The sequence below is a fragment of the Ascaphus truei genome, chromosome 12 (genome assembly GCF_040206685.1).
Source record: "Ascaphus truei isolate aAscTru1 chromosome 12, aAscTru1.hap1, whole genome shotgun sequence".
Taxonomy (NCBI): Eukaryota; Metazoa; Chordata; class Amphibia; order Anura; family Ascaphidae; genus Ascaphus; species Ascaphus truei.
In genome coordinates this window covers 38,623,841-38,648,593 of record NC_134494.1, presented here as the reverse complement: position 1 = coordinate 38,648,593, position 24,753 = coordinate 38,623,841, and the positions used below count along the sequence as shown (strand labels likewise).

General features: G+C 45.4%; 1 protein-coding gene across 5 annotated transcripts in view; it reads right to left on the bottom strand.

Annotated features, from left to right (window-relative positions):
- The window catches only part of KIAA1549L (KIAA1549 like), a 106,051-nt gene that overhangs the window by 5,585 nt on the left and 75,713 nt on the right, over positions 1 to 24,753 (bottom strand). For 3 of the 5 annotated variants that reach the window (XM_075567368.1, XM_075567369.1, XM_075567373.1), the window contains 6 exons: positions 23,287 to 23,450; positions 22,211 to 22,425; positions 10,521 to 10,653; positions 6,654 to 7,007; positions 5,346 to 5,443; positions 2,780 to 2,925 (listed from right to left, as the gene is read on the bottom strand). In XM_075567368.1, the coding sequence (XP_075423483.1) occupies positions 2,780 to 2,925; positions 5,346 to 5,443; positions 6,654 to 7,007; positions 10,521 to 10,653; positions 22,211 to 22,425; positions 23,287 to 23,450 (1,110 nt within the window). The remainder of the gene's footprint in view (positions 1 to 2,779; positions 2,926 to 5,345; positions 5,444 to 6,653; positions 7,008 to 10,520; positions 10,654 to 22,210; positions 22,426 to 23,286; positions 23,451 to 24,753) is intronic. The other 2 variants (XM_075567370.1, XM_075567371.1) reach the window with 1 other exon arrangement.

Sequence of the window (24,753 nt, the reverse complement as noted above, 5' to 3'; positions counted from 1 at the left end):
CATTCTGCATTCTAAAATAAAATAAATCCACAGAAATGGTAATCCGCAGTTTTTTTTCACTAGCACATCACCCCTCTCCATCGTCCTGTGTATTGTTGCACATATATTAATCCTTCTGTCACCGGAAACAAATAATGACGTACAGTATTCTGCAGAAGAGTTAGTGACCACACATTGTCGTGTGTGTGTATACACTTTAATAAATGTGCAATCCGTTTATATGCATGTGTGTGTAGTAATAATATGCAAAACCAAGCACCTAGATAAGTAAGAAAAGCTGCTTCAACAGTGCTAGTAATATGGCTACTGGTTGAAAATGCTCTGTAGACTCAATCCATAGACACCGATAGTATCTAGAATTCTAGATGATCATTTTACCACTGGGAATGGACTGTTAAATTGAAGGTTCAGTCTCCCGAGATCCTTTTCTATAATTGATTCGCCTTTTATGACTGAGGCTCTGTTTATGTACAAGCACTGTTGAGTAACCACCATGGCTCACACAGGAATTTCATGGTGTAGGCTGCTGCTATTATCTGTGGCAAACAAAAATATAGCTAATGAACTGTAGTCTCTTGTGGAACCTGTAATAGAGAAGACTGTGATTTGTGATCCCTCTGGTGGGACTTGGGCGCAGTTCAGAAAGGAAATTAACACACAATTAAACATGCCTGCGAGCAGGATTTTGTTTTGAGGTGTAACATCGTACTGCATTGTATAATAGTATCAGCATCATTATATGCATCGTAAAATAATAATATGCATCTTAAAAGGTATTGTATAACAATACAGTGTATCTGCACAAGCATTGTATAATAATAGAGTATCGCTGAAGATAGTGTATAATAATAGTATGGAGTACCTTTTATATTGATTGTATAATAATAGTCACTGATTTCCAGGCCACTGACGCTCTTTCTGTATAATTTGCCACAACACAAACTTTTCATTGGGATTTGTTGGGTCCTAAACCCATACTAATAACTGACATTGCCTGGTTTATTACAGTGCCGGGTTAACTCGGGATATCAGGAGAACATTAGAAGTATATGAGGCCGGCAGTAGAGTTCAGAGAAATAGATAAAGAACTCCAATGTTTATGCATTCAATAGGGTTTAGCCTCATACTCAATGTTGCTATATTTTGTAGCATAGAAATCCAAACGTAGGCTGCGCTTATAGTGCCGGCGACGGGAACGGTCAGGCTGTGGTCGCTAGAAAAATCAAGTTGAGATGACTTCCAGCGATCGCGACCAAGCCGTCGCTCCGTCACGTCGCTTTCACTATAAGCGCACGCGGCGGCGGCAATGCATTTGTTTTGACGCGACGCCGCATCGCTGCCGCCGGCACTATAAGCGCAGCCATAAAATGCTGTTCTGTTAAAGCAGGGGTTCGCAACGTTTTTAACTTGCACCCCCCCCTTGCCTCCTCACCTCCGGCCCCCTCGGCTCGGGCGTCAAATGACATCGGGGGGGGGTCATGTGACGTTACGGTACCATGGCAACGTGACCCGCCGGTTACCATGGCAACGTGTCGCCGAAGATCAGGTAAGAGAAGCTGCAGTGGCCTCACGCTGTCCCCCCCGCTCTTAATTTAAGTTCCTTGGGGGAGAGCGCGGGACCTCTGTAGCCGCCGCGTCTCCCCCTCCCCCCATTAAATTCTCCCGCCCCCTGGGGGTCGCACACCCCCTTTGTGCATCGCTGCAGCAGCAGGAGAGATACAGGAATGGGCTGTGTGTGTAGCACCCTATATCTGGGGGATTTATCAGCTTCTCTCATTCAAACAGACCCACAAAGTCCTAACCACGTGATATTTCTGAGGATATAGCTATCTATCTGCCCTCTGGCTGTGTTCCTCTCTGGTGTGTGCTGCTGGGAATGAGCCAATGGCAAAGCAGCGGCAGAAGAACTACCACTCCCAGAAGCCCCTGCTGCTGGAATAGGGACACATGACATGACAGCCAATGGGGTCAAAGGATCAAAGGTCCGTGAACCAGGAAGTGTAGAGAGAAGCATGAGGAGAGGGCAAAGCTGGAGAGAATAGCACCTGCAACCTGGCCCTGATGGAGGGCAACTCAGGGGATCTGACTGACTAGGTAACAGAGAGGAGCTGAGAGCGGATCAGCAGCCTACCAGACTAAAGGAGAGGGGGTCTTCTTTACCGAGGCGGGTACCCAAGTATGTGTGACACAGAGACAGGCTGCTACAGTATAACACTGATTATAAGAGCTCCAACGTTTATCCTGGCACCTACACATCGGGCCCCCCTTGTAACACGGGGTTGTGGAGATTGAGAGATGTTGACACACAACTGCGCAGCCAATTACCAGCATTGTGGTTGTATGTATATGATCCTTGCACAGAGGATCACAATATGTTTTTTATATAGCTGTGGTTATACTGGTTGGATATAAATACTTTTTTTTGGGGGGGGGGGGGTTATTCATATCATGGGGTCATGTCCTATTGTCTGACCCTTTGGCCACGTGCTCAGCTAGTGGGAACTCACGGCCATACCGGGGAGTAGAACTCAGGCCCATGTCTCTGGACGGTTATGCCATTATTAAATCTTTACTTGCTAATGAAGGCGCACCTGTGGTTTGGCACTTTTATGCCAAGGGGGCACTCAACTCCAGTCCACAAGCCCCCCCTAACAGGTCAGGTTCTGAGCAACCTGTGCTGAAGCAGGGATATCCTGAAAACCTGACCAGTTGGGGGGGAGCTTAAGGACTGGCGTTGAGCCCCCTGCCCTATGCTGTATTCATAATGATTTGGTCTCACCTGAGTAATTTGATACGGACTGATCCAATGAGGCCATCGGGACCGATGTCCTTGAACTTGGTGGGAAACCCACATGCTCACCTTGAGCTTGTTCATTTCCACCGGGCTCGGGTATTTTAGTCTTGTTTGCCATATCAGACGTAGACCTGCGCGGGTGATAAAATATTGCTGATCAGCTTGGCAGTGATTGCACCAATAAGTATCCAGCACACACAGAGAGAAACCAAACAATCTGCTCATTTTCAGAATAACCAGAATATTAATTATACTGAAAATCGTGGCTCACCCACTCTCTTTAAACTGCGAACGTGACACTACTTAATCTCCGAAATAGCAAATGACTCTTCCGTGGCTTTATTGCTCATCCTTGACTAAGCAGTGCTATGTCATGGATAAACAATGCTTAGTAAATATGGCCCAATATCCTACATGGGTGGTATGGCATTTAAATACAGCTGATGTTTTGGTTAAGTTTTAATAATCACTCCTCTGACCCCCACCACCTGCTATGTCTAAAACACATTTATGCTCTAATTCTTATTTTTCTAGATACCACTTAGCTGGCCAGCTCTAAATTCACGGGGCACGGGTATCTGAAGTAGGAGAAACCCACTCAAGTACCAACATCATTTATATAAAATAAACTCCATTTAAAGCTGCAGTTCAGTCAATATCCTGCACGTGTGGTTTTTTTAATAAATCAGTTCTGTAGTAAGAAAAAATACTTTTAGCATTTTCTGCCAATTTTCTTGTATTCTATTTTAACAGCCATTTGCTAAGGCACTGCCCCTTCATGTCCTGTCACGAGCCCTGGCACACCCCTTTGTCAGCCCTGCCCTCCCTCTAGCACATGTCAGTGCAGGAGTGCTCATGAATATTCATGAGCTTCCACTGAAAGACAGAAGCAGAAGAAAAACATATGCCAGCTCTAATTATGTCACCAAATTTCGCCTATCAATACATGGAGAACGAATTGACCGGCAGCTATACAGTTCTTTAGGTAATTAGAGATTGCACACATGAAACTATTGAAGTAAAAAAATTAATTTAAAAAAAAAAAAAAAAAAAACTGAACTGCAGCTTTAAAGTGGCAGGCCAAGCTCTTTTTTTAAAACCTTTTCTTTTTTTATATATGTATTATTTTTTGTAGCCAGGATTTCAGCTCCGGCACCCCCTGCTTCCTAAGATACGTATCTCCGTAGTAGGTGCCGGTAACAGCTCGGCTAGCAGGGGGTCACGGGACAGCCGCTGTTCAAAGCTTGCGGGCCAATAGGAAGCAGGGACGTCATCTGGTTCGGATTCCTATTGACCGCGCGAGGCCAGAGCTTTAAAAGTCCAGCTAGCTTGGCCGGAGCGGCTACCGGTACCTACTTTTGAGGTAATTATCTCCGGAAGTAGGGGAGATAAAATAAATGGGGTTCAGTTCCAAAGACACCCCTGTTTCAATCCTTGGTTAAAAAAAAAAATCAAATGCATATAAAAAATGTTTTAAAAAAAGGCGCTTGGCTTGCTCCTTATGTACTCTCCCAGAATGGCTTTTTGTCGCAGAACTAGTACGTGTTGAGTGGACGTCTTGTCCTGTGTTGACCAGGGGGTGGCAGGCTTTACCAGGGAGAGACTAGCATGGGCTTGCAGATGTGTTGTGTTGTCACAATGCAGGGTTCCATTATTTGCCTTTGCTGCAATATTCTGGTTGCACTAACCAGCATGAAATGGGTAAACTGGTACAAAACGGCGTGCACGATATTTCTTTGTAAAAATTGTTCTTGCAATTCAAATTAAAAGCCTGTTTACACTGAAATGACACTGAGTTCGACTTTTCAAATTGAGAATGATGGGTATGTGTATTGAGCTGTGGATAGATCTGCAGCTTGTAGCACCCACAGATTTTCCTATTGCATCTGTTATTGTGCATCCAATGTAATGCTTCCAGAAAAGCTACCGTTGCTTCGGGTAATACTGGTTAGTCTGATATGCTCTACGCCAGACAGAATAGATGATGTACAATGTGATGCCTCTCATGTCTCTTATCTCCTTACTGACTAGCCAGTGCTCCGTGCAGACACCGCTAACTAGAAGCAATGTCCTTTGATCACATTAAATGTTCAAGATGGCTTTGTTTGCGTCAATTTACCAGCGGAATGGGAGATGGTGTCCCTGCATACACAGACCTACAGTAACATGTATGAGATTATGTGCCAGGGGGGGGGGGGGGGTGGAGAGGGGGCAGGCAAAGGGTGGAGAATGCAAGAGCCCGGGGAGAAGGTATGGGTCTTGGGGGTGGGAGGAGGAGAAGGTATAGGCCGAGGGGGTAATAGCTATGTGTCCGAGTGAAGGTGGGGAGGAGATATGGGCCTGCAGGGATGGCCACAGCAGTGTGCCCACCTGCAGCCTTGGAGCCCTGCATGTCTGACACCCGGGCCCCTTGACTCACGGGGCCCAGGACAGCAGTCACAGCTGTACATCCCCCGCCCCCCTCTGGCCCTTAGCTTTGTGTTAGGCAATCAGCATTGAAGCTGTATGGATCTTCAGTTCAAGCATTTCATCCACTGCAGAAAGGATTTACCTCCTGAGAGAGGCGACGGCAACAGGACCTGTCCTGGGCGGGACGGGAGGCGGAGGGGATCCCATAACCATCTCAGGAAGTTGGGAAAACCGGTAAGCCTGTTAGAAACAAAACACTTCAGGACTGTTTTACTTCCAGTGACAATGGCACCAGCGCTATCCTGCACTGAGTGTACCTGTGTTTCATACTCTACGTAAGATAAACATAGTAATGTCATGTTTATACACAAGCATGCAAGATAATTATTATATAAGTTACAACTATAGTTCATGGTCATTACAGTTGTTTGTAATAAACAAGTGGTACTGTATATTTTTATATGGGAAAAAGAGCCTCGTTAAAAAAAAACATTCCTAGTTAAGGTCTGCACACTGCACCCTTACATTTTCAGTTTAACCCCTAGATTGCCTAGGCCCGTACCAGTCTACCAAACAATTTGGGAGAGAAAACACCTTCCGGCACAAAGTCGGTTCGTGCTGCACTCCTGCGTTTTGTGAAGCCTCAGAGCGTCTCGGAATGGTTCCATTGTGTCATTACATATTTATTCTCTGCATTTCCTTTCTCACACAATTAAATATTACTTTCAAGTATGTTCCACGTGTTATGGTGAGCTCATCCAGCGCAACAAAATGCGAAATTTTGTTTTATATCCGTTACCGGAGTGCTGTCTGAGGTGTGACCCAAAAAAAAGCTAAACGGTGAACACCCATCCAAAATAACTACAACCCAACAATTCACCATTGCTTATTACATATATGGTGCTGCAAGTCTATCTACTTCTAATATTTCATTGACATTGGATTTTAATTGCGTTCGTCGCCGCGTTCGTGTTGACCACGGCAACTTCCAAGCATGGACTTGCTTCTTTAATATTGCAGGTTCGCTTGCTCGTTTGTAGCTTAACGTGTTTCCTTTTCCTTTGTCTTATTGATGGTTCTTGACATTTCTTTGTTTAGCATTATTTTTATCTCCTGTGAAATCATCGTTTGTACTGCCAGAGGGCGCTGCTAGTGAGGAGGTTACATACGGCCGCGGTTGAGACTTTTCTAAAAGCTGCTCTGGATTTCAACTTTGTGGTTGAGTGATCTTTCTGAGATACATTTGGCCCACTAAGTAGGGTCCAGCCAAAGCATTACATATTATTCATGATGTATTATAGGTTTTGAGCTATTTCACATAAATGAATGGGGGGGGAAAGCTATGAATGGAAGAAAATGTTACACAACTCGTCCACTTTAGACAAACTATCATGTTACTGAGTGGCACTGGTACATCATTACATTATCAGTAGGCATGCTGATAACTTACAGGTCGAGGTAGGCTATACTGATACATTTCAGGTCCATACGTGGGCACCCATTGCACCCCACCCCGAGGCCGGGACATGGTCCCAGGAGCGCTAGTTACAACCTCCGAATACGGCATGTGCTGCATTGATGCGTAGGAGTCTGGTGGTTGCCTCTTGGGTCCTCCATGTCCAGCAGATGCCAGGCTAAAAGCCTCTTCCAACAACATGTGCATCTGCTGCCTAACTTCATCAATAGACGGCTGAGAGCTCAGTGTTGACGTTGCCGAGTGGCCTTTAGCCTGGCGAGATTTGATGTAGGTTCTGGCCTGCTTGACTCTATCAACATTTGTTTCTTCAATAATTTCAGGTTCCGTCTAAGAGAGGAAAATCACAAAAATGTTACTTATTACGGTGCTTACCTGCGAGAATGATATCTTAACTATGTATCGCTATTAATATTAACTGGGGGAGTGGAGCATTCCTCCGGTGACATAGCTTTACTGCACGAATCGGCAGGTAGGCATTCCCAGTGCCTCGTTTCAATATTCATAAAGCCAAGGCTAGGGGACAAGCCATCAGCTTGTGCTGTAACGGTGAATCCCCGTATTCTGCATGTACTACATCCTAAATGTAACCCTTTCAGCCTTCAACCTGTTTAGCTTATTACACACAGTTCAAAAATACAGTAAGCAGTCTACCTCCACCTGTGGTTAGTGAGCCATGGCTTTTAGAGGTGACTAATATTAAAGCTAATAGCTTACTGTAGTGCAAATATAACTGAATAAAATATGCAGATAACTCGAATACAGAGGGAAATCCGTCACTATATGAGAAATGGCAGCCCAGAGAACGTGACAAGTTCGTCTCAAAGCTTGGAAGTCACATAGTACACGGAAAAATAGTTCTCGTTGGCGCAATGTTCAGAGATGATCAAAATGCAAATAAATGCCCCCAAAAAAAGTCCCAGAAATGAATCGATGGTATAGATATTCCTCGGGTGGTCTCTCCAGAGAACACACAATTCTATAGAATAAGGTTATTTCTGCTTATTCTATAGAATCGTGAGAGACCACCCGAAGGATATCTGTATCATTCATACGTTTCTGGGACTGGCTTTTTGGCATTTATTGGCATTTTGATCATCTCTGAACATCGCGCCAAGGAGACCTATTTTTCTGTGTACTATTCAACCTTTTTAGTGCGAGAGCAGCCTCTCCAGAGCTGGACTGGTCAGTGCCTGTTTTGGATCTCCAAAAATACTGTAGAATGAATTTAACGTTGTGGGGGGGTTTTTTTTTTTTTTTGGACCAAACATAAAACGTGTACACGTCAGCTTCGCTGGAGTTAAACAGAAGTGGGGTTTGCATTATGCGGGTTCCATTGTTGTAGCAAAAGGGAAAACGGAAACACATCCGTATTTTAATTCTATGGCATTGCGCAAACCCTCCCGGTCATGCTCCGCGTGATCAATCATTTGCGCAGCGCTTTAAATGTTCATCCGTAGCCCGCTGCAGCTTTCCAGAGACGCGCATTGATTTTTGCCTAGAGGGAAATAATTTAGAGCCCTTTTTATCAGTGACTGCATTTCAAAGGGACGTTTGCAGATTTGCTTTCCCGTGAAAAGAGCTGTGTATACAATATTATTGTAAAGAAGCCTAGAACCACCCCGGGTCCGTGCTCGTGATATTCATCGCACCGTGTGCTTCATTATGAAACGGGATCGCAAATGCAGACCGACAACGCTCCGCTTTTGAATATTCAAAAGCAATCACGCGGTTCTAATTTCTACGGCTGACTGTTACCATACCAAAATGATTGGGTAAAGCAGGGGTGCTCAACTGCAACCTTCCAGCGCCCCCCCTCCCCGACCCCCCCAACAGGTCAGGTTTTTAGGATATCCCAGCTTCAACATAGATGGCTCAATCAGTCCCTGCTCCAGCACAGGTGGCTCAGCCTCTGATTGAGCCACTCTATGCTGAAGCTGGGGTATCCTGAAACCCCGACCTGTTGGGGGCGGCTTGAGGACTGAAGTTGAGCACCCCTGGGATACCGCACGGGTTCAAGTTCACTGTATCTAATTGGTTGTTATTGTGTCAATTTGCGTTTTCCAGCTCGAGAGGTTCGTGTTTCCGCTGAGATATATCACAGGGAGGAAATCTGCCCCGTTTGATCTTCATTTTGCAAACATTAAACCTGATGTTGCGTTTCTTTTCCCGCCCATTGCAGCATGTCTTCTTTATAGCTGGGAATTATCACGGCCGAAGTAAAAGCCGTAGAGGTAAATTGTGAATCATTGTGTTTTTCGGGGAGGGGAAGGAGGGAGCCCCCTATGTATATGGTTCTCAGTCCGATATTGCACTGACTAGGAGACGTTTTAATGATGCATAGTATATGGTGTTTACTGCCTGCATCTCAACGTATAAATTGTCCCACGTCTGCAGTTCTCCGCTCCCAAGATTAATAAGCAGAGCTCTGACCTAGTTCCTCATGTAGAAGTGGCAATGGCTAGCATCGTGCATGAGATCTATTAAATGCACTGCTATAAATCAGGATTACACATTGGCAGGGAGGTCATTCATGCATCTTGTTGGTTTGCCCTTTTCTGCAAATGAACCAATGCAGAAAATACTAGAATGTGCCACTCTTAAGGGCAAGGATCCTATCTTTTTAATAGTCTCACGATGCAGGCATGCACTCCTCTTTACCGGTGAATTTATTCTACTTGTAGTAATGCAGGTTTCTTTAACTATTAAAGTGTCAAGAAACATGAATTACTTAAACATGCAACCCTACTGTAAATATTCACACATTATCAACAGAAATAAAACAGACAATAAATGAGTGTGTATTTCTTTCTATGCAAAGACATACTAGTCTGTGGTCTGTTGGAAGTGTCTCCTGTAACCTCTTTAGTTTTCTAGAGGGCCCAAAATCTAAATCAAATCTTCTTTGTGAGCTGAAGAATATAGAGCATGTGTACCATCCTCTGTGTTATGATGAATGAGGAAGTCTGCAGTATATTGCTTTGTTATTAGTATACACAAAGCCAGCTTTTTTGCCTTTTAATCTCTAGGACAATATGTTTCAGGTTTAGTGAGTCATCGATTTTAGTGAATTTTTAGGCAGACTACAGGATACAGATAATAATAATAATAATAATAATAATAATAATGCACTTTTCTAATAACCGGAGGGTCTTGAGCATGTTTCCCATCTTCAAATTCATTTTCCCTAGAGGGGATAAAGATGCCTTGCAAGGTGCTTAAGACACGACACCCCCCCCCCCCCTCCCTTCCCCAACACCCCACCCACCACCAAGTCAGGTTTTCAGGATATCCCACCTTTTAGCACAGGTGGCTCAGCTGTACTAAAGCTGGGATATCCTGAAAACCTGACCTGTTGGGGGAGGGGGGGGGTGGCAGGCGGTCTTGAGGACTGGAATTGAGCACCCTTGCTCTAGACCAGGGAGTGGCCAACTCCAGTCCTCAATGGTCACCAAACAGGTCAGGTTTTCAGGATATCCCTGCTTCAGCACAGGTGGCTCAGTTTAACAATCAGGGGTTTAAGACGAACCATAGAATTGCGTGAATTAAAAGGGAATATTTAGACTCCGCTTGTTATCATGTATCAGGAGAAGAGCGAGGGGGGGGGGGGCAGGTCTGCAGAAGCATTCACAGAGATAAAGGGACAGCTGTGTTGATAAAGGGACAGCTGTGTTGATAACGGGGTACAATAGACAGAGGACAAAGGGAGGAATAGTGCCAGGAATCGGTCCTGCAATGTGAGGGTTTAGTTAGCTCCTACAATACAGTGTTTCATGGGCTCTAATGTATTGCTGCCACCATCAACACTAAATGAAACTACGAATTGCTGTTGGATAATCTTACATCATAGCCACTGTTCCGAATTCCACGGCGTGGCCTTTCCCGGGTCACGAGCAGATCCATTTCCGTTTCTCCTGGGCTCGGGCTGTTTAGAGACTGGCGACTTCTGTATGGCTGGTTCTGCAATGAAGGTTGCCTGAAAGTAATCCAGATGATGATGTAAGAAGGTTTACTTAACACATGGCACTTACACCTAGCGTGTCCAACATGTACTTATATAGAAACACACACAGCGCCTGTAAGCTCGGAACCCAAATCCATCACATCATATACAATGTGTCAGAAGGAGCGTTACTGGGACAGGGACCTCGTGTATAGAACAAGACAAAACGCCCCCCGTGCGCCATCTAACGCGACAAACCTCCATTAGGCCTCGGATATAGTGGGAGCGCATGGCGTCTCGCGCCTGTCGCCCGAGCGCTCCGTGGGCTCAGATTGCTCACGACTTGGAGGCGGGGCAGTGACGTCACGAAGCTGGTTCGCCCTCATTGGCTGAACCGCTCCTGTGACCCGGCCGTCGCGGCATACTCAAGTTCTTTTTGTCGGCTCAAAATTCTGCCGCAAGCGCGCTCAATATGGGCGGCTCTGTAGAGCCGTTGCAATTAGTTCGCGCTGCGCACACCGTCACTCACACTAAGGACGCAGCCTTAGGCTGCGCTCATGGTGGAGGCACGTGCTACCGTGCGCACTCCTGTATCCCCGGCGATCTATGCACTTAGTTGCAGGAGATTGCGGGGGGGGGGGCGTGGCGAACGCATCACGAAGCTAGTTTCCGCCTCATTGGCTGAACCAGCTCACGTGACGCCGACGTCATGCGGCTGCAGCCTGAAAAGACACATTTACTTGTCTCACCAAACTGCAGCAGCGTCGACGCGCGCAGCGCCGCCAGTACAATGCCACCTCCAATGGAGAAGCCTAGAAGAGTCCTGAACTTACGTGCGTGCAGGTAGCGACACCGCCACCATGAGCCTTAGGCTGCGCTTAAAATACTGGATAAGGCAAAAGTGCGCAGCGCCGTAGCAAGTACATGCAGTCCGTCTCGGGTGCCCATAGTGGGCGCGACGGCGTTGCAGAGCGACGGAGCTGTCGCCATCGCCGGTAGTCAAAGGATTTTTACTTTTTCGGCAATCGCAGCGTGATTTGAGCGGTTCAGCCAATGAGGGTGAACCGCTCACGGCCACACACCCCGGTCGCCCCCTGGTCTCCTGCACCAGAGTGCAGAAATCTCTATTGCGATGGCTGACGTCACGTGGTCGCGTAGCCCTTAATACAAGCGAAGCCTAAGAGAGGGTATGAGAGCGTTTTGCAGGTGCAGCAGTGTTAGGTCCCACAGATGGGCCTCACCGTTACGTGGCTGTAGGCACAAAATACTGTGGCCAAAGAATTGAACGTAATGACTCTCGCTTATGAGAAGATGAGCAGATAAGTATTTAACTATATCATTTATCAAGTTTGATGGAGCACTGGGGAATTGTCTTTTATTTATATAGTATACATATAGCATTCATTATGTCTTCGTTTGGACAATGTTTGCCTCTCTCGGCTGGTCATTTCGTCACCCAACGCTCTAGTACTAGAGACCTGACCGTTTGCCTCACTTCTGCATATCTTCATAAACCTGTGGGATTTGCACTAAGTGGCCAATCTGTGATCACGGTAACCGATAACATACAGTACAGTAGCTTTCTAGGGCTGTTTACTTTCTTGTTGGCTATCAGAAAGCTACTAAGTAACTGTGGCTTTGAGTAACTAAGTTATGCAAAACATGTCATTGTATACAAGCAGAATGCTTTTAATTAACCTATTGCCTGTTTCCAGGCAATGCCATAATACACTCATTGTCTGTCTGCCAGTGCCAACATGAGTGTCTTAATTTATGTTGACAGGTTAATTAGCTGCATTTCATTCTGCAAAGGCAGTTATATAGTTCCCGTTTAATTGTCTGCACTCTGCCATAGGATCACACACTTAACCGAGGAAATCAACCCCTATATAAAGCAAACAGCAGTCCCAACAAGTGAATGAACTCATCCAGTTTCCAAAATCGGTGGCGTGTACAAACCCACATACAGCCTAAATAAGATGCTGATTTGTCTTAACGCCAATTCTGCTCATATACCCCCCAGCCCCCTTTTTTTTGTCACAATTTTACTGCACAGGTTCCACAACTCCAGTCCTCAAGACCCACCCGACAGGTCAGGTTTTAAGGATATCCCTGCTTCAGCACAGGTGATGCAGTCTTCAACTAAGCCACTGATTGAGCTACCTGTGCTGAAGCTGAGATATCCTTAAAACCTGACCTGTTGGGGGGTCTTGAGGACTGATGTTGAGTACCCCTGTCTTACTTTATTAGCCTCTGTTGGAGGCTATAATACCTCTCCCTATACCCCCTTAAACCCCGCTGCTAAAACCTCTCCCTATACACCCTAATATCCCGCTGCTAATAACTCTCCCTATACACCCTAACATCCCGCTGCTAATACCTCTCCCTATACACCCTAACACCCCGCTGCTAATACCTCTCCCTATACACCCTAACATCCCGCTGCTAATACCTCTCCCTATACACCCTAACATCCCGCTGCTAATACCTCTCCCTATACACCCTAACATCCCGCTGCTAATACCTCTCCCTATACACCCTAACACCCCGCTGCTAATACCTCTCCCTATACACCCTAACATCCCGCTGCTAAAACCTCTCCCTATACACCCTAACATCCCGCTGCTAATACCTCTCCCTATACACCCTAACACCCCGCTGCTAATACCTCTCCCTATACACCCTAACATCCCGCTGCTAATACCTCTCCCTATACACCCCAACATCCCGCTGCTAATACCTCTCCCTATATACCCTAACACCCCGCTGCTAATACCTCTCCCTATACACCCCAACAACCCGCTGCTAATACCTCTCCCTATACACCCTAACACCCTGCTGCTAATACCTCTCCCTATACACCCTAACACCCCGCTGCTAATACCTCTCCCTATACACCCTAACACCCTGCTGCTAATACCTCTCCCTATACACCCTAACACCCCGCTGCTAATACCTCTCCCTATACACCCTAACACCCCGCTGCTAATACCTCTCCCTATACACCCTAACATCCCGCTGCTAATACCTCTCCCTATACACCCCAACATCCCGCTGCTAATACCTCTCCCTATATACCCTAACACCCCGCTGCTAATACCTCTCCCTATACACCCCAACAACCCGCTGCTAATACCTCTCCCTATACACCCTAACATCCCGCTACGAATACCTCTCCCTATACACCCCAACACCCCGCTGCTAATACCTCTCCCTATACACCCCAACACCCGCTGCTAATACCTCTCCCTATACACCCTAACACCCCGCTGCTAATACCTCTCCCTATACACCCCAACACCCGCTGCTAATAACTCTCCCTATACACCCCAACACCTGCTGCTAATACCTCTCCCTATACACCCCAACACCCTGCTCTATTTCCCAATTGCTTTGTTACATTTCTCACCTACTTTTAAGTCAGCTGAGATAATGACTACCAGGTTGATTTCCTCTATTGGTTGGTGACATCAATCCCGTATTCTGCCTTTGAAATGTTTGTGAAACAAATGCATCATTTTACACTTGTGGGCATTACCTTGTAGTTGGGGGGCATTACCTTGTAGTGGGGGGCATTACCTTGTAGTTGGGGGGCATTACCTTGTAGTGGGGGGCATTACCTTGTAGTTGGTGGGCATTACCTTGTAGTTGGTGGGCATGACATTGTAGTTGGGGGGCATGACATTGTAGTTGGGGGGCATGACATTGTAGTTGGGGGGCATGACATTGTAGTTGTGGGCATGACATTGTAGTGGGTGGGCATTACCTTGTAGTTGGTGGGCATTACCTGGTAGTTGGAGGACATTACATTGTAGTTGGGGGGCATTACATTGTAGTTGGGGGGCATTACCTTGTAGTGGGTGGGCATTACCTTGTAGTTGGGGGGCATTACCTTGTAGTGGGGGGGCATTACCTTGTAGTTGGTGGGCATTACCTTGTAGTTGGTGGGCATTACCTTGTAGTTGGGGGGCATGACATTGTAGTTGGGGGGCATGACATTGTAGTTGGGGGGCATGACATTGTAGTTGTGGGCATGACATTGTAGTGGGTGGGCATTACCTTGTAGTTGGTGGGCATTACCTTGTAGTTGGGGGGCATTACATTGTAGTTGGGGGGCATTACATTGTAGTTGGGGGGCATTACCTTGTAGTGGGTGGGCATTACCTTGTAGTGGGTGGGCATTACCTTGTAGTGGGGGGGCATTACCTTGTAGTGGGTGGGCATTACCTTGTAGTTGGGGGCCATGACATTGTAGTTGGGGGGGCATTACCTTGTAGTGGGTGGGCATTACCTTGTAGTGGGTGGGCATTACCTTGTAGTTGGGGGGCATTACCTTGTAGTGGGGGGCATTACCTTGTAGTTGGTGGGCATTACCTTGTAGTTGGTGGGCATGACATTGTAGTTGGGGGGCATGACATTGTAGTTGGGGGGCATGACATTGTAGTTGGGGGGCATGACATTGTAGTTGGGGGGCATGACATTGTAGTTGGGGGGCATGACATTGTAGTTGTGGGCATGACATTGTAGTGGGTGGGCATTACCTTGTAGTTGGGGGGCATTACATTGTAGTTGGGGGGCATTACATTGTAGTCGGGGGCATTACATTGTAGTTGGGGGGCATTACCTTGTAGTGGGTGGGCATTACCTTGTAGTTGGGGGGCATTACCTTGTAGTGGGGGGGCATTACCTTGTAGTTGGTGGGCATTACCTTGTAGTTGGTGGGCATGACATTGTAGTTGGGGGGCATGACATTGTAGTTGGGGGGCATGACATTATAGTTGTGGGCATGACATTGTAGTGGGGGGGCATTACCTTGTAGTTGGTGGGCATTACCTTGTAGTTGGGGGGCATGACATTGTAGTTGGGGGGCATGACATTGTAGTTGGGGGGCATGACATTGTAGTTGTGGGCATTACATTGTAGTGGGTGGGCATTACCTTGTAGTTGGTGGGCATTACCTTGTAGTTGGGGGGCATTACATTGTAGTTGGGGGGCATTACATTGTAGTTGGGGGGCATTACCTTGTAGTGGGTGGGCATTACCTTGTAGTTGGGGGGCATTACCTTGTAGTGGGTGGGCATTACCTTGTAGTTGGGGGCCATGACATTGTAGTTGGGGGGGCATTACCTTGTAGTGGGTGGGCATTACCTTGTAGTTGGGGGGCATTACATTGTAGTTGGGGGGCATGACATTGTAGTTGGGGGGCATGACATTGTAGTTGGGGGACATGACATTGTAGTGGGTGGGCATTACCTTGTAGTTGGTGGGCATTACCTTGTAGTTGGGGGGCATTACATTGTAGTTGGGGGGCATTACCTTGTAGTGGGTGGGCATTACCTTGTAGTTGGGGGGCATTACCTTGTAGTGGGGGGGCATTACCTTGTAGTTGGTGGGCATTACCTTGTAGTTGGTGGGCATGACCTTGTAGTTGGGGGGCATGACATTGTAGTTGGGGGGCATGACATTGTAGTTGGGGGGCATGACATTTTAGTTGTGGGCATGACATTGTAGTGGGGGGCATTACCTTGTAGTTGGTGGGCATTACCTTGTAGTTGGGGGGCATTACATTGTAGTTGGGGGGCATTACATTGTAGTGGGGGGGCATTACCTTGTAGTGGGTGGGCATTACCTTGTAGTTGGGGGGCATTACCTTGTAGTGGGTGGGCATTACCTTGTAGTTGGGGGCCATGACATTGTAGTTGGGGGGGCATTACCTTGTAGTGGGTGGGCATTACCTTGTAGTTGGGGGGCATTACATTGTAGTTGGGGGGCATGACATTGTAGTTGGGGGGCATGACATTGTAGTTGGGGGGCATGACATTGTAGTTGGGGGGCATTACCTTGTAGTGGGTGGGCATTACCTTGTAGTTGGGGGGCATTACCTTGTAGTTGGGGGGCATGACATTATAGTTGGGGGCATGACATTATAGTTGGGGGCATGACATTGTAGTTGGGGGGCATGACATTGTATTTGGGGGCCATGACATTGTAGTTGGGGGCATGAAATTGTAGTTGGGGGGCATGACATTGTAGTTGGGGGGCATGACATTGTAGTTCTTGCACTCTTGACCATTCCATTCATCTACATAAATCATTTTGTTTACCCCACTGGAGTGTCAGCTCTTTGTGTCTCCTGCAGAAAGGCACACTTTCTTGGCAAACCATTTGTAATGTCATTAATAAAGATATTCAAGAACACTGGTCCCAGTACAGATCCCTGAGCTTCTCCCCTGGTCACCTTCCTCTCCTCTGAATGTTATCTCTTTACCACAACTCTCTGTCGCCGATCCTGCAACCAATGTCTTATCCATTACACCACCTGAGAGTCCAATCCCAAGCATTGCTACTCGTTTATCAGTCTTCTCGTTTTCTATTTAGAACAGCGCCATAGGCCTTATTAGAATCTAGACAAACTACATTTTCCCACCTGATCTATTACCTTAGTCATCCAGTTAAAAAAAACAAAAACAATTCGGTTTGTTCGATATGATCTCCCCCGGTATATGCTTTTTGGGATCTTGTAAATTGCTGGACTTTAGATATTCAACAATTCTTTCATTCAATTGTCCACTAACTTCCCCGTTACGGACGTTAAGCTCACTGGACTGTAGTTAGCTGCATCTTACATACTTCTGCTTTTGTGATGTGATGTACTAAGTTTCCAGTTCTCCAGTCATCTGGGACTGCATCGGTTAATAGCGACTGGGTAAATAGTTCCATTAATGGTGTTGAAAAAGATGAACCAAACGGGGCACAACTAAAAAATGATGAGGTGGGCTCCAAAAATAAAAATATATAATTTAATCATTGTTAAAACAGAGGTACAAAAAAATCCTCCTACGCGTTTCACACTATGCAGCGCTTTATCAAAGAGTAGTTGGTATACAAACACTTAATGGTCACACACAGAATAACATCATTCATCTTATGTCTTCACGCAAGGCGGCATACATTGAACATTAATATTAAGTGTGTATCCTAGGTTACTATGCGTAGCCAAAGATACTGCACAGCAAGCACTGCTAGCCATTAAAATTCATTAAAGAAATGGAATGGTAAATGTGCAATGGTGTTGCCAGTATCCGCTAAGCTCTCTTAACATCCTTAGATGTTTCCTATTTGGCTTTATTGACATGTCCACCTTCAGTTTGGAAGGTTCCAGTACCATCGTCTCCCTCAACATGCCTCTCCTCTGTGAGGGAGGCAGGTGGGACTCGCAGGGCCGCTGAAAGGGGGGGACACACCTCCCCTCACTCAACACCCTAGGGACCTTTGGAAACTAGTCCTGGGCCCCAGGAAAGCTGGAGGCTGCGCTGCACACACGCACACACAGAGACACACACATGCTCATACACACAGACACACACACAGAGACACACACATACTCACACATTTCTGCTTTATATATATATATATATATATATATATATATATATACACACACACACACTGAAACAAACACAAACACACACACACTGAAACACACACACACACACACACACACACACTGAAACACACACACACACACACACTCCCAGATTTAACAATACAGATGCAATTTTTAGTTTGTAAACATAAATGATCATTACTGCCTGGAAGGACATAATATTAGTTTACTTGCAACGTGTCGCACTTCCAGGAGGACATCAAACCTTCCTCTGATCTTTGATGTTAACTAACAGCGATAAAATGTGTAATGTATTCCGCTGATACATTTTCCTGTGTTCATCCTTGACCTAATTTGCAAAGCATCTATAAAGAATATAACACATCACTACGAGCTCTCTCATTAGCCCGCTTACAGGAAGCTTGCTACTGTACCAGGAGTTTGGGAGATGGGGGGGAAGGCCTGATATTAAATGCTGTTTACATCTGCTGAGAAAATGAAGACGGTGCGTGTGAAATGATCAACTTAGCAACCTGCAGAGTGCAACAGCGCGTTCATTCTTACAGCTGAAGCTTCACATCAACTCGGACCATATTCACATGCTGTTAAATGAAGAATCCCAAGCTGTTAACTGGCATCGGTGCACAAGACTCCTGCAGGAGCTGCCCCAAGGCGCCACTTCCCATTCTGAATGGTAACTGATCTCGTGAAATCCATAAATGCAAAAATCGCACACACGTGACAAAGCCTCATGATCCATCCTTTTGGTTATGTACACGTCTACAACCTGGGCAGCGTCACTTTAACAATACTGAACATGTTATTTTGTAACAAAAATGTACAATCGGCTAGGTCAGGGGGCGGCCAACTCCAGTCCTCAAGGGCCACCAACAGGTCAGGTTTTCAGGAAATCCCTGATTCAGCACAGGGGGGGCTCAATCGGTTGCTTAGTCGAAGGCTGCACCACCTGTGCCGAAGCAGGGATATCCTGAAAACCTGACCTGTTGGTGGCCCTTGAGGACAAGAGTTGACCACACCTGTGCAAGGTGTTATGCATGAGGCGTTTGTGTCAAAGTGAATTCTACCAGTCCTGAGAACCTGTAGTATCCTCATTAGTGAAACCGTATAGTGCGGGGAAATTTGGTAAACGTCAGTACTGCTATTGTTGACACCCCGTGCACCTATACACAGAAGTAGAATATTGCCACATCACTTACACGTCAAACAGGTGCAACACTAAAGTAATCGGATGGAGACGGAGCACGGTGTAATGTTACACCGTGATTACTTTGTGTAAGATTATCAAAGCTTCTACACGCATTGAGGGTTATTCATCAAACTGCAATGTTGCCGTTCGGGGCACTGCCGCATGCAAATTTCCATCTAGATCAATGCGAGTTTCCGAGCAATTGTGCACCGATCGGCACTATCGCAGTTTAATGAATAACCCACAAGGCGTCTGTCCACCAGCAGCGGTGTTGCATCAATTAATTTCATCGGCAATAACCCTGCCTTTCAATTTCATCCGACTCCGGCTCTCCAGTCATGCAAATCCAAAGCCGTCTCGTGGTGAATGAGCATGAACTGCAGATGTAACTACTTCTATCTATCTCTCCACAAAGCTGCCTGCGCTGGGCTGGGGAACGTTGTCTTTAGAGCTTTCAAGCAGCTAAACAATGTTCAAATATTATTGCAATCCGCACTGCCAGAGTGATCTCTGATTGAGAGCAGTTCGGTTACGTTGCCTTCTGCTGCCCAAACAGGCATTTCTCGCATACGGTCTTTCGGTGACTGAATGATTTTTCAGATTAGGACTGTTTGGTTATTAGCTAAAGCAGCAGTTTATGTATCTTCTGGATGTGACAACCGCAAATGAATATGCTGCATACTATTATTTGGTAAAGAAACGCACAGCGAATCCCCGAAATGTGCTATCGGGGCGTTAGGAATATCGGTCTTAACATTGTGGCTGAGATTTGCGAATCGGGCGCCATTTACTGGGGGGATTTTCACGCCAAAAAAAAACGGAAAGGTTTGCAAAAGCAAAACTCGCCAAGTATTAAACGTCCGTGAGCAAGGTCAGGTGACCCTTTGTGTGCATCTATATTTGCTCAATTCTGGCAAAAAGGGGGGTTTCATTAGTGAAATTCGGGCAAAACATTGACAAAATTGGCTGAATTTTTTTGTGAAATTCTGAACAAAATCTGCGAATTCAAGAAACAAAATCGGTGGAAAATGTTGCAAAGCAAATGTTGAGACAATGACGCATCTAGTCTTAACCCCACCATGTAACCCCCTACCCCAGGGCTGCGCAAACTATTTTATCTGCGCCCCCTTTCCCCTTACCTTGTCTCCAGCGTTTCTGACGTCAGAAGGTCATGTGACCCCGAGGCGTCATTTAACGCTGCGTTGCCATGGCAATGCGCCACCAGAGGCAAGTTCAGGGAAGTTACAGAGGCCGTGCGCATTTAAATGCTTTGGGGAAGAGTTGGTGCCCCTGTAAGCGCCGCCCCCCCCCCCCCCAGTTTGCGCCCCCCTGCTCTAACCTTTACCAGAAGAAGGTCCTGTTGTGTGGGAGGGTCGGTAAGACGGAAGGACTGGGCAGCGTTAGAAGCACACATTGCAGCCCAGGCGGACTTTCAGGATGAGCTACATTAGTCCGATACTAAACTGCAGGATTCCCAAATATATTCTGCCTCCGGGTACTGTATGCTGCCGCCTCTCATTATCCGGAGGGGAGACGGGGGATCAAGAACACAAACTGCTACTTAAAAACGGAAAAAAGTACAGTATACATCTCAGTATACCTCTGCAGAAGTTTCACCGCTTTTAACCGAATCTTGGGTAATGATGCTTATTTTGTTACCTAAAGGCGAATCTTCAGCACTGTAAAATTAACAAGCAACCCGGGGTATTTGTATTGCAGACTCTAGCACAGCCGTGGCCGACTCCAGTCCTCGAGCCACCGGCAGGTCAGGTTTTAAGGATATCCCTGCTTCAGCACAGGTGGCCAAGTCATTGACTGAGCCACTGATTGAACCACCTGTGCTGAAGCAGGGATATCCTTGAAACCTTCCTTAAAACCTAACATGTTGATGGCCCTTGAGGACTGGAGTTGCTGCTCTATAGAGCATTAAAGAATAGCGTTGGATATCTCCAAGATAAGTCAGAAAAGAACAATTTTATATATTTTAACCTTACCTATTTTTTTATGTAGTATTGCCACATAAAGCATATCTCTGCCAGGGAAGCGTCTAGATCTAGCAAAAACACATCTGTACAATACTAACCATCTGCCTGGCAGTAACTTATAACTCTGCAATATGCGTGAAACCAGGAGACACAATGGAAATAATAACCAAATATATCATATAAAAGGAATAAATTGCCTTTTTTTTGCTTTTTCCGAGGCCTGTGACGTAGGGGACAATTTTAGACCCATGTTCGGTGTGTTACTCTGAGAAAGTGGTTTTACCTCCCTGTCTCAATGCCACCTTTAGACTTGTGAGTGCTTTTGCCAATTAACTGGCCAATTAACTGGCCAAACTAATTAGGAATCTAGATTCACAAGGATGTGCATCAAAATATGAACAAATGGCTCTAGTCGCTGAATGCTTCTAATTAGTTTTACATTGGGGCAAAAATGCAACTAGATTCATGACTTAAATGATGATATTCTATTCAATGGGCAGAACTCTGGTGCTAAATCGCAAACAGCAATACAGTGAAACGGGAATGAATCCCACTCATGAACCCTTTTGAGAATTTACAATAAGTTCAACGTGATATGGATGTCGGGAAGCAAAGTAACAAGATATGAAACCCATTCGCTGCGAGATATATTATTGCATTATTCTAATAACCTGGGCACAAAAGAATCTAAGAGCATTTCGATTAGGCCCGGGATATTGGATTTATTCCTAGAATTCTTTGGCACGGGATAAAAAAAGCCGTGAGCGAAATGTGGGTCAGGTGGATTCAGTTCTGACTTTCACAAAGCATCATGGGATTTTGAAGTTCCTTTGTTTGGTCTGGGAAAAAGAGAACCATAAAACCTGGACTGGATCAAACTATCCACCACCAACCTGGGTTCAGTTGGCAACCAAGCACCCCAAACAATGGAAATGAAAAGGATGTTTTACGTGACACAAAAACAGTGGTTCATTGTAGCCTACTAATTGCCTAACAAACAAAATGGTGTACCTGTTGTTAGGCTCTGCAAATGGAGAAGAGGCGTCTGTATCCACATCCAACACATTATCTATTTCCTTCTGCGTTTTCTCATACATCTTCCTCTTTCTTTCTGTGAGGGACTTGTCCACGGGCGGAAAGTCGTAGTACCCCTTTCTCTTGGCTTTGAGGCGCAGTTTGTTGCGATAGTGTTCTATGTCTGATTTCTGCTTTAGTGCTTTGTTGACCTAATTAAAAAAAAATATATATATATTTGTAACAGGGTTTTTACCCCATCAACCTGCAAGTGCGACTACTGGATTCCACATGTTACCTGATGATATCCCCGAGGGATTGGAAGATTTAGAATTGTCTTCTGCAGCTGAAATGGTAACGAGACACCCAACAGTAATACAGAAGTTGGTTGGTCTGAAATAATCATCCCATTGGAGAATTTGGGATGTTGCCATTTGGGACCGTTTTAAGGATTTGGTTACCATAAAGTAATGCAGTAATTAAGAGGGCAGAATTAGACTGAATATCCACATTTGTCTAACAGAGTTCAGAAGTGTACCTGAACTTTTGTGCATTTATTAACCCCATCGTGTCTTTAAGTTGCCCTCAGATGGTTTTAATGTTTTTGTAAATTGTACACCATAAACCTTAGCCACGGACAATCAAGGAAACATTTGTCACACAGGCTATTTTAATGAATGCATTACTAATTGGTGCTTAAAGCAAAATGTGCTGTACATGCAGCCTGGTACTGGGAAGGCTGCCCATTTGACTTTATTTTTCTAAATGTGAACCAGACTTCGCCCTTAATACTGTTACTGTGCAAACTTCAAAGTAGGAAACATTTCAGTGTTTTGTGTGTTACCTACAGATAGTCACAGCCATGCAAACAGTTTCCTGCTGCTGAGATGCTCAATTCCAATCTTCATGTAAAATAGAATCAATGGAACACCTGCAGATCGGCCGAGCATGTAACCCTTGGACTGCCAGACAGATACCCATCGTTAAACAGGACATGTTTCTGTTTTAATATCTAAGACAGAATTTGAATCCCGTTACCTGTTGGCATACTGTATATATATTCTAGACCTCACCTCTCCATTGATTATAGCCGACTCTTGACCTTGGGAAGGTGACCCTGCCACCGGTTTTATTGCCATTAGCTGCACAGAGCCAGATGATGAATTAAATGGTTCGGTTACCGTCTTGGTGTTCTTGTCAAAGATCATACTTCCCTCCTCTTCATCACTTATTGGCACTATAAGACAGTCATTGTGAGTTAAGAATGACTTGGATTGTAAGCGCTTCGCAGCAGGGACTCCTTTTCCTAATGTGAACCATCATATTTAAAGTGCTTATTTCCACTATTTAGCTGCAACTATTAATGCTGTGAAATGCTATGTACGTGGACGCCGTTATACAGATAAAAATATTTGTGTATACTGTACATTCACTCAATATAGGATATTTAATATATTTGGGTACTGCGTTCCAGTGCTGACTGTTTTCATACTGTCAAATACTTTGCTGGGTTTTTTTTAAAATAAATATTTTATGGAAGTGTGCAGCCGAGAATGTATTAAAACATTGGAATAGATGTCTACGTGTGATTAATATCAATAAATGAATCTACTGTGGGTTACAATGTAAAGCAATGCGTTGATCACCACATTAAGAATACATTTCACCTAGAACAGAAACAGTTTACCCTGGTTAGTTATGAGGCAGAGAATATAAACCTTAACAAATGTTAGCCACAGGAAAGACATGCTGATTATATAAAGAAGAGGAGAGTCAGTGTGAGTACATTAAAAGAAAGCGCAGAACACAAATCGCACCAGAGACCTTTTGCAAGATTATCTGTCTCCAGGCCCAGCTGGCATTAACTGATCTGCTTATTCAATGCAGTTGGCATTTGATGGCTAACCTCGCTATGGGTTGCTGGTGGGACTGCTCTGGGTGATGGTATTTAGGGTGATTACCGGACCATCCAGGCCGTGAATGGATGTACTAAAACCCACATCCTTCGCAGTAACAACGGTATCAATTGATAATCCAGCTGTGACCTGTTCTGAAGCCGCTGTGCCACAGAAACGCGTGTCCAATGTATAAAGCCTGATGAACGAGCTCTTCCTGAGTCTCAGAGCTTCACATCTCTGGGATTTTCTGCAGCCCTGTGTCTGTTTCATACAATGCCCCATCTTGCCACATTGCCTTAATATGAAGCATTACTTTCCTCTGTATTTTGATTTGAAGAAATAATGTAACCAAGTCTTACGGTGTAAAGTTTGGTCAGATAATAAAGTCTCTTCTGCAAACACTGTTTTCTTTGATCTGAGATATCAAAGATTAAAGAGACAATCGGTTCTTTGCACAATTCCAGTCAATGCTTGGTATGTAGGTCGGTTGTATCGTATACACCAGGGTCGGCCAACTCCAGTCCTCAAGGGCCACCAACAGGTCAGGTTTTAAGGATAGCTCTGCTTCAGCACAGGTGTCTCAGTCAATGACTGAGCCACTGATTGAGCCACACGTGCTGAAGCAGGGATATCCTTAAAACC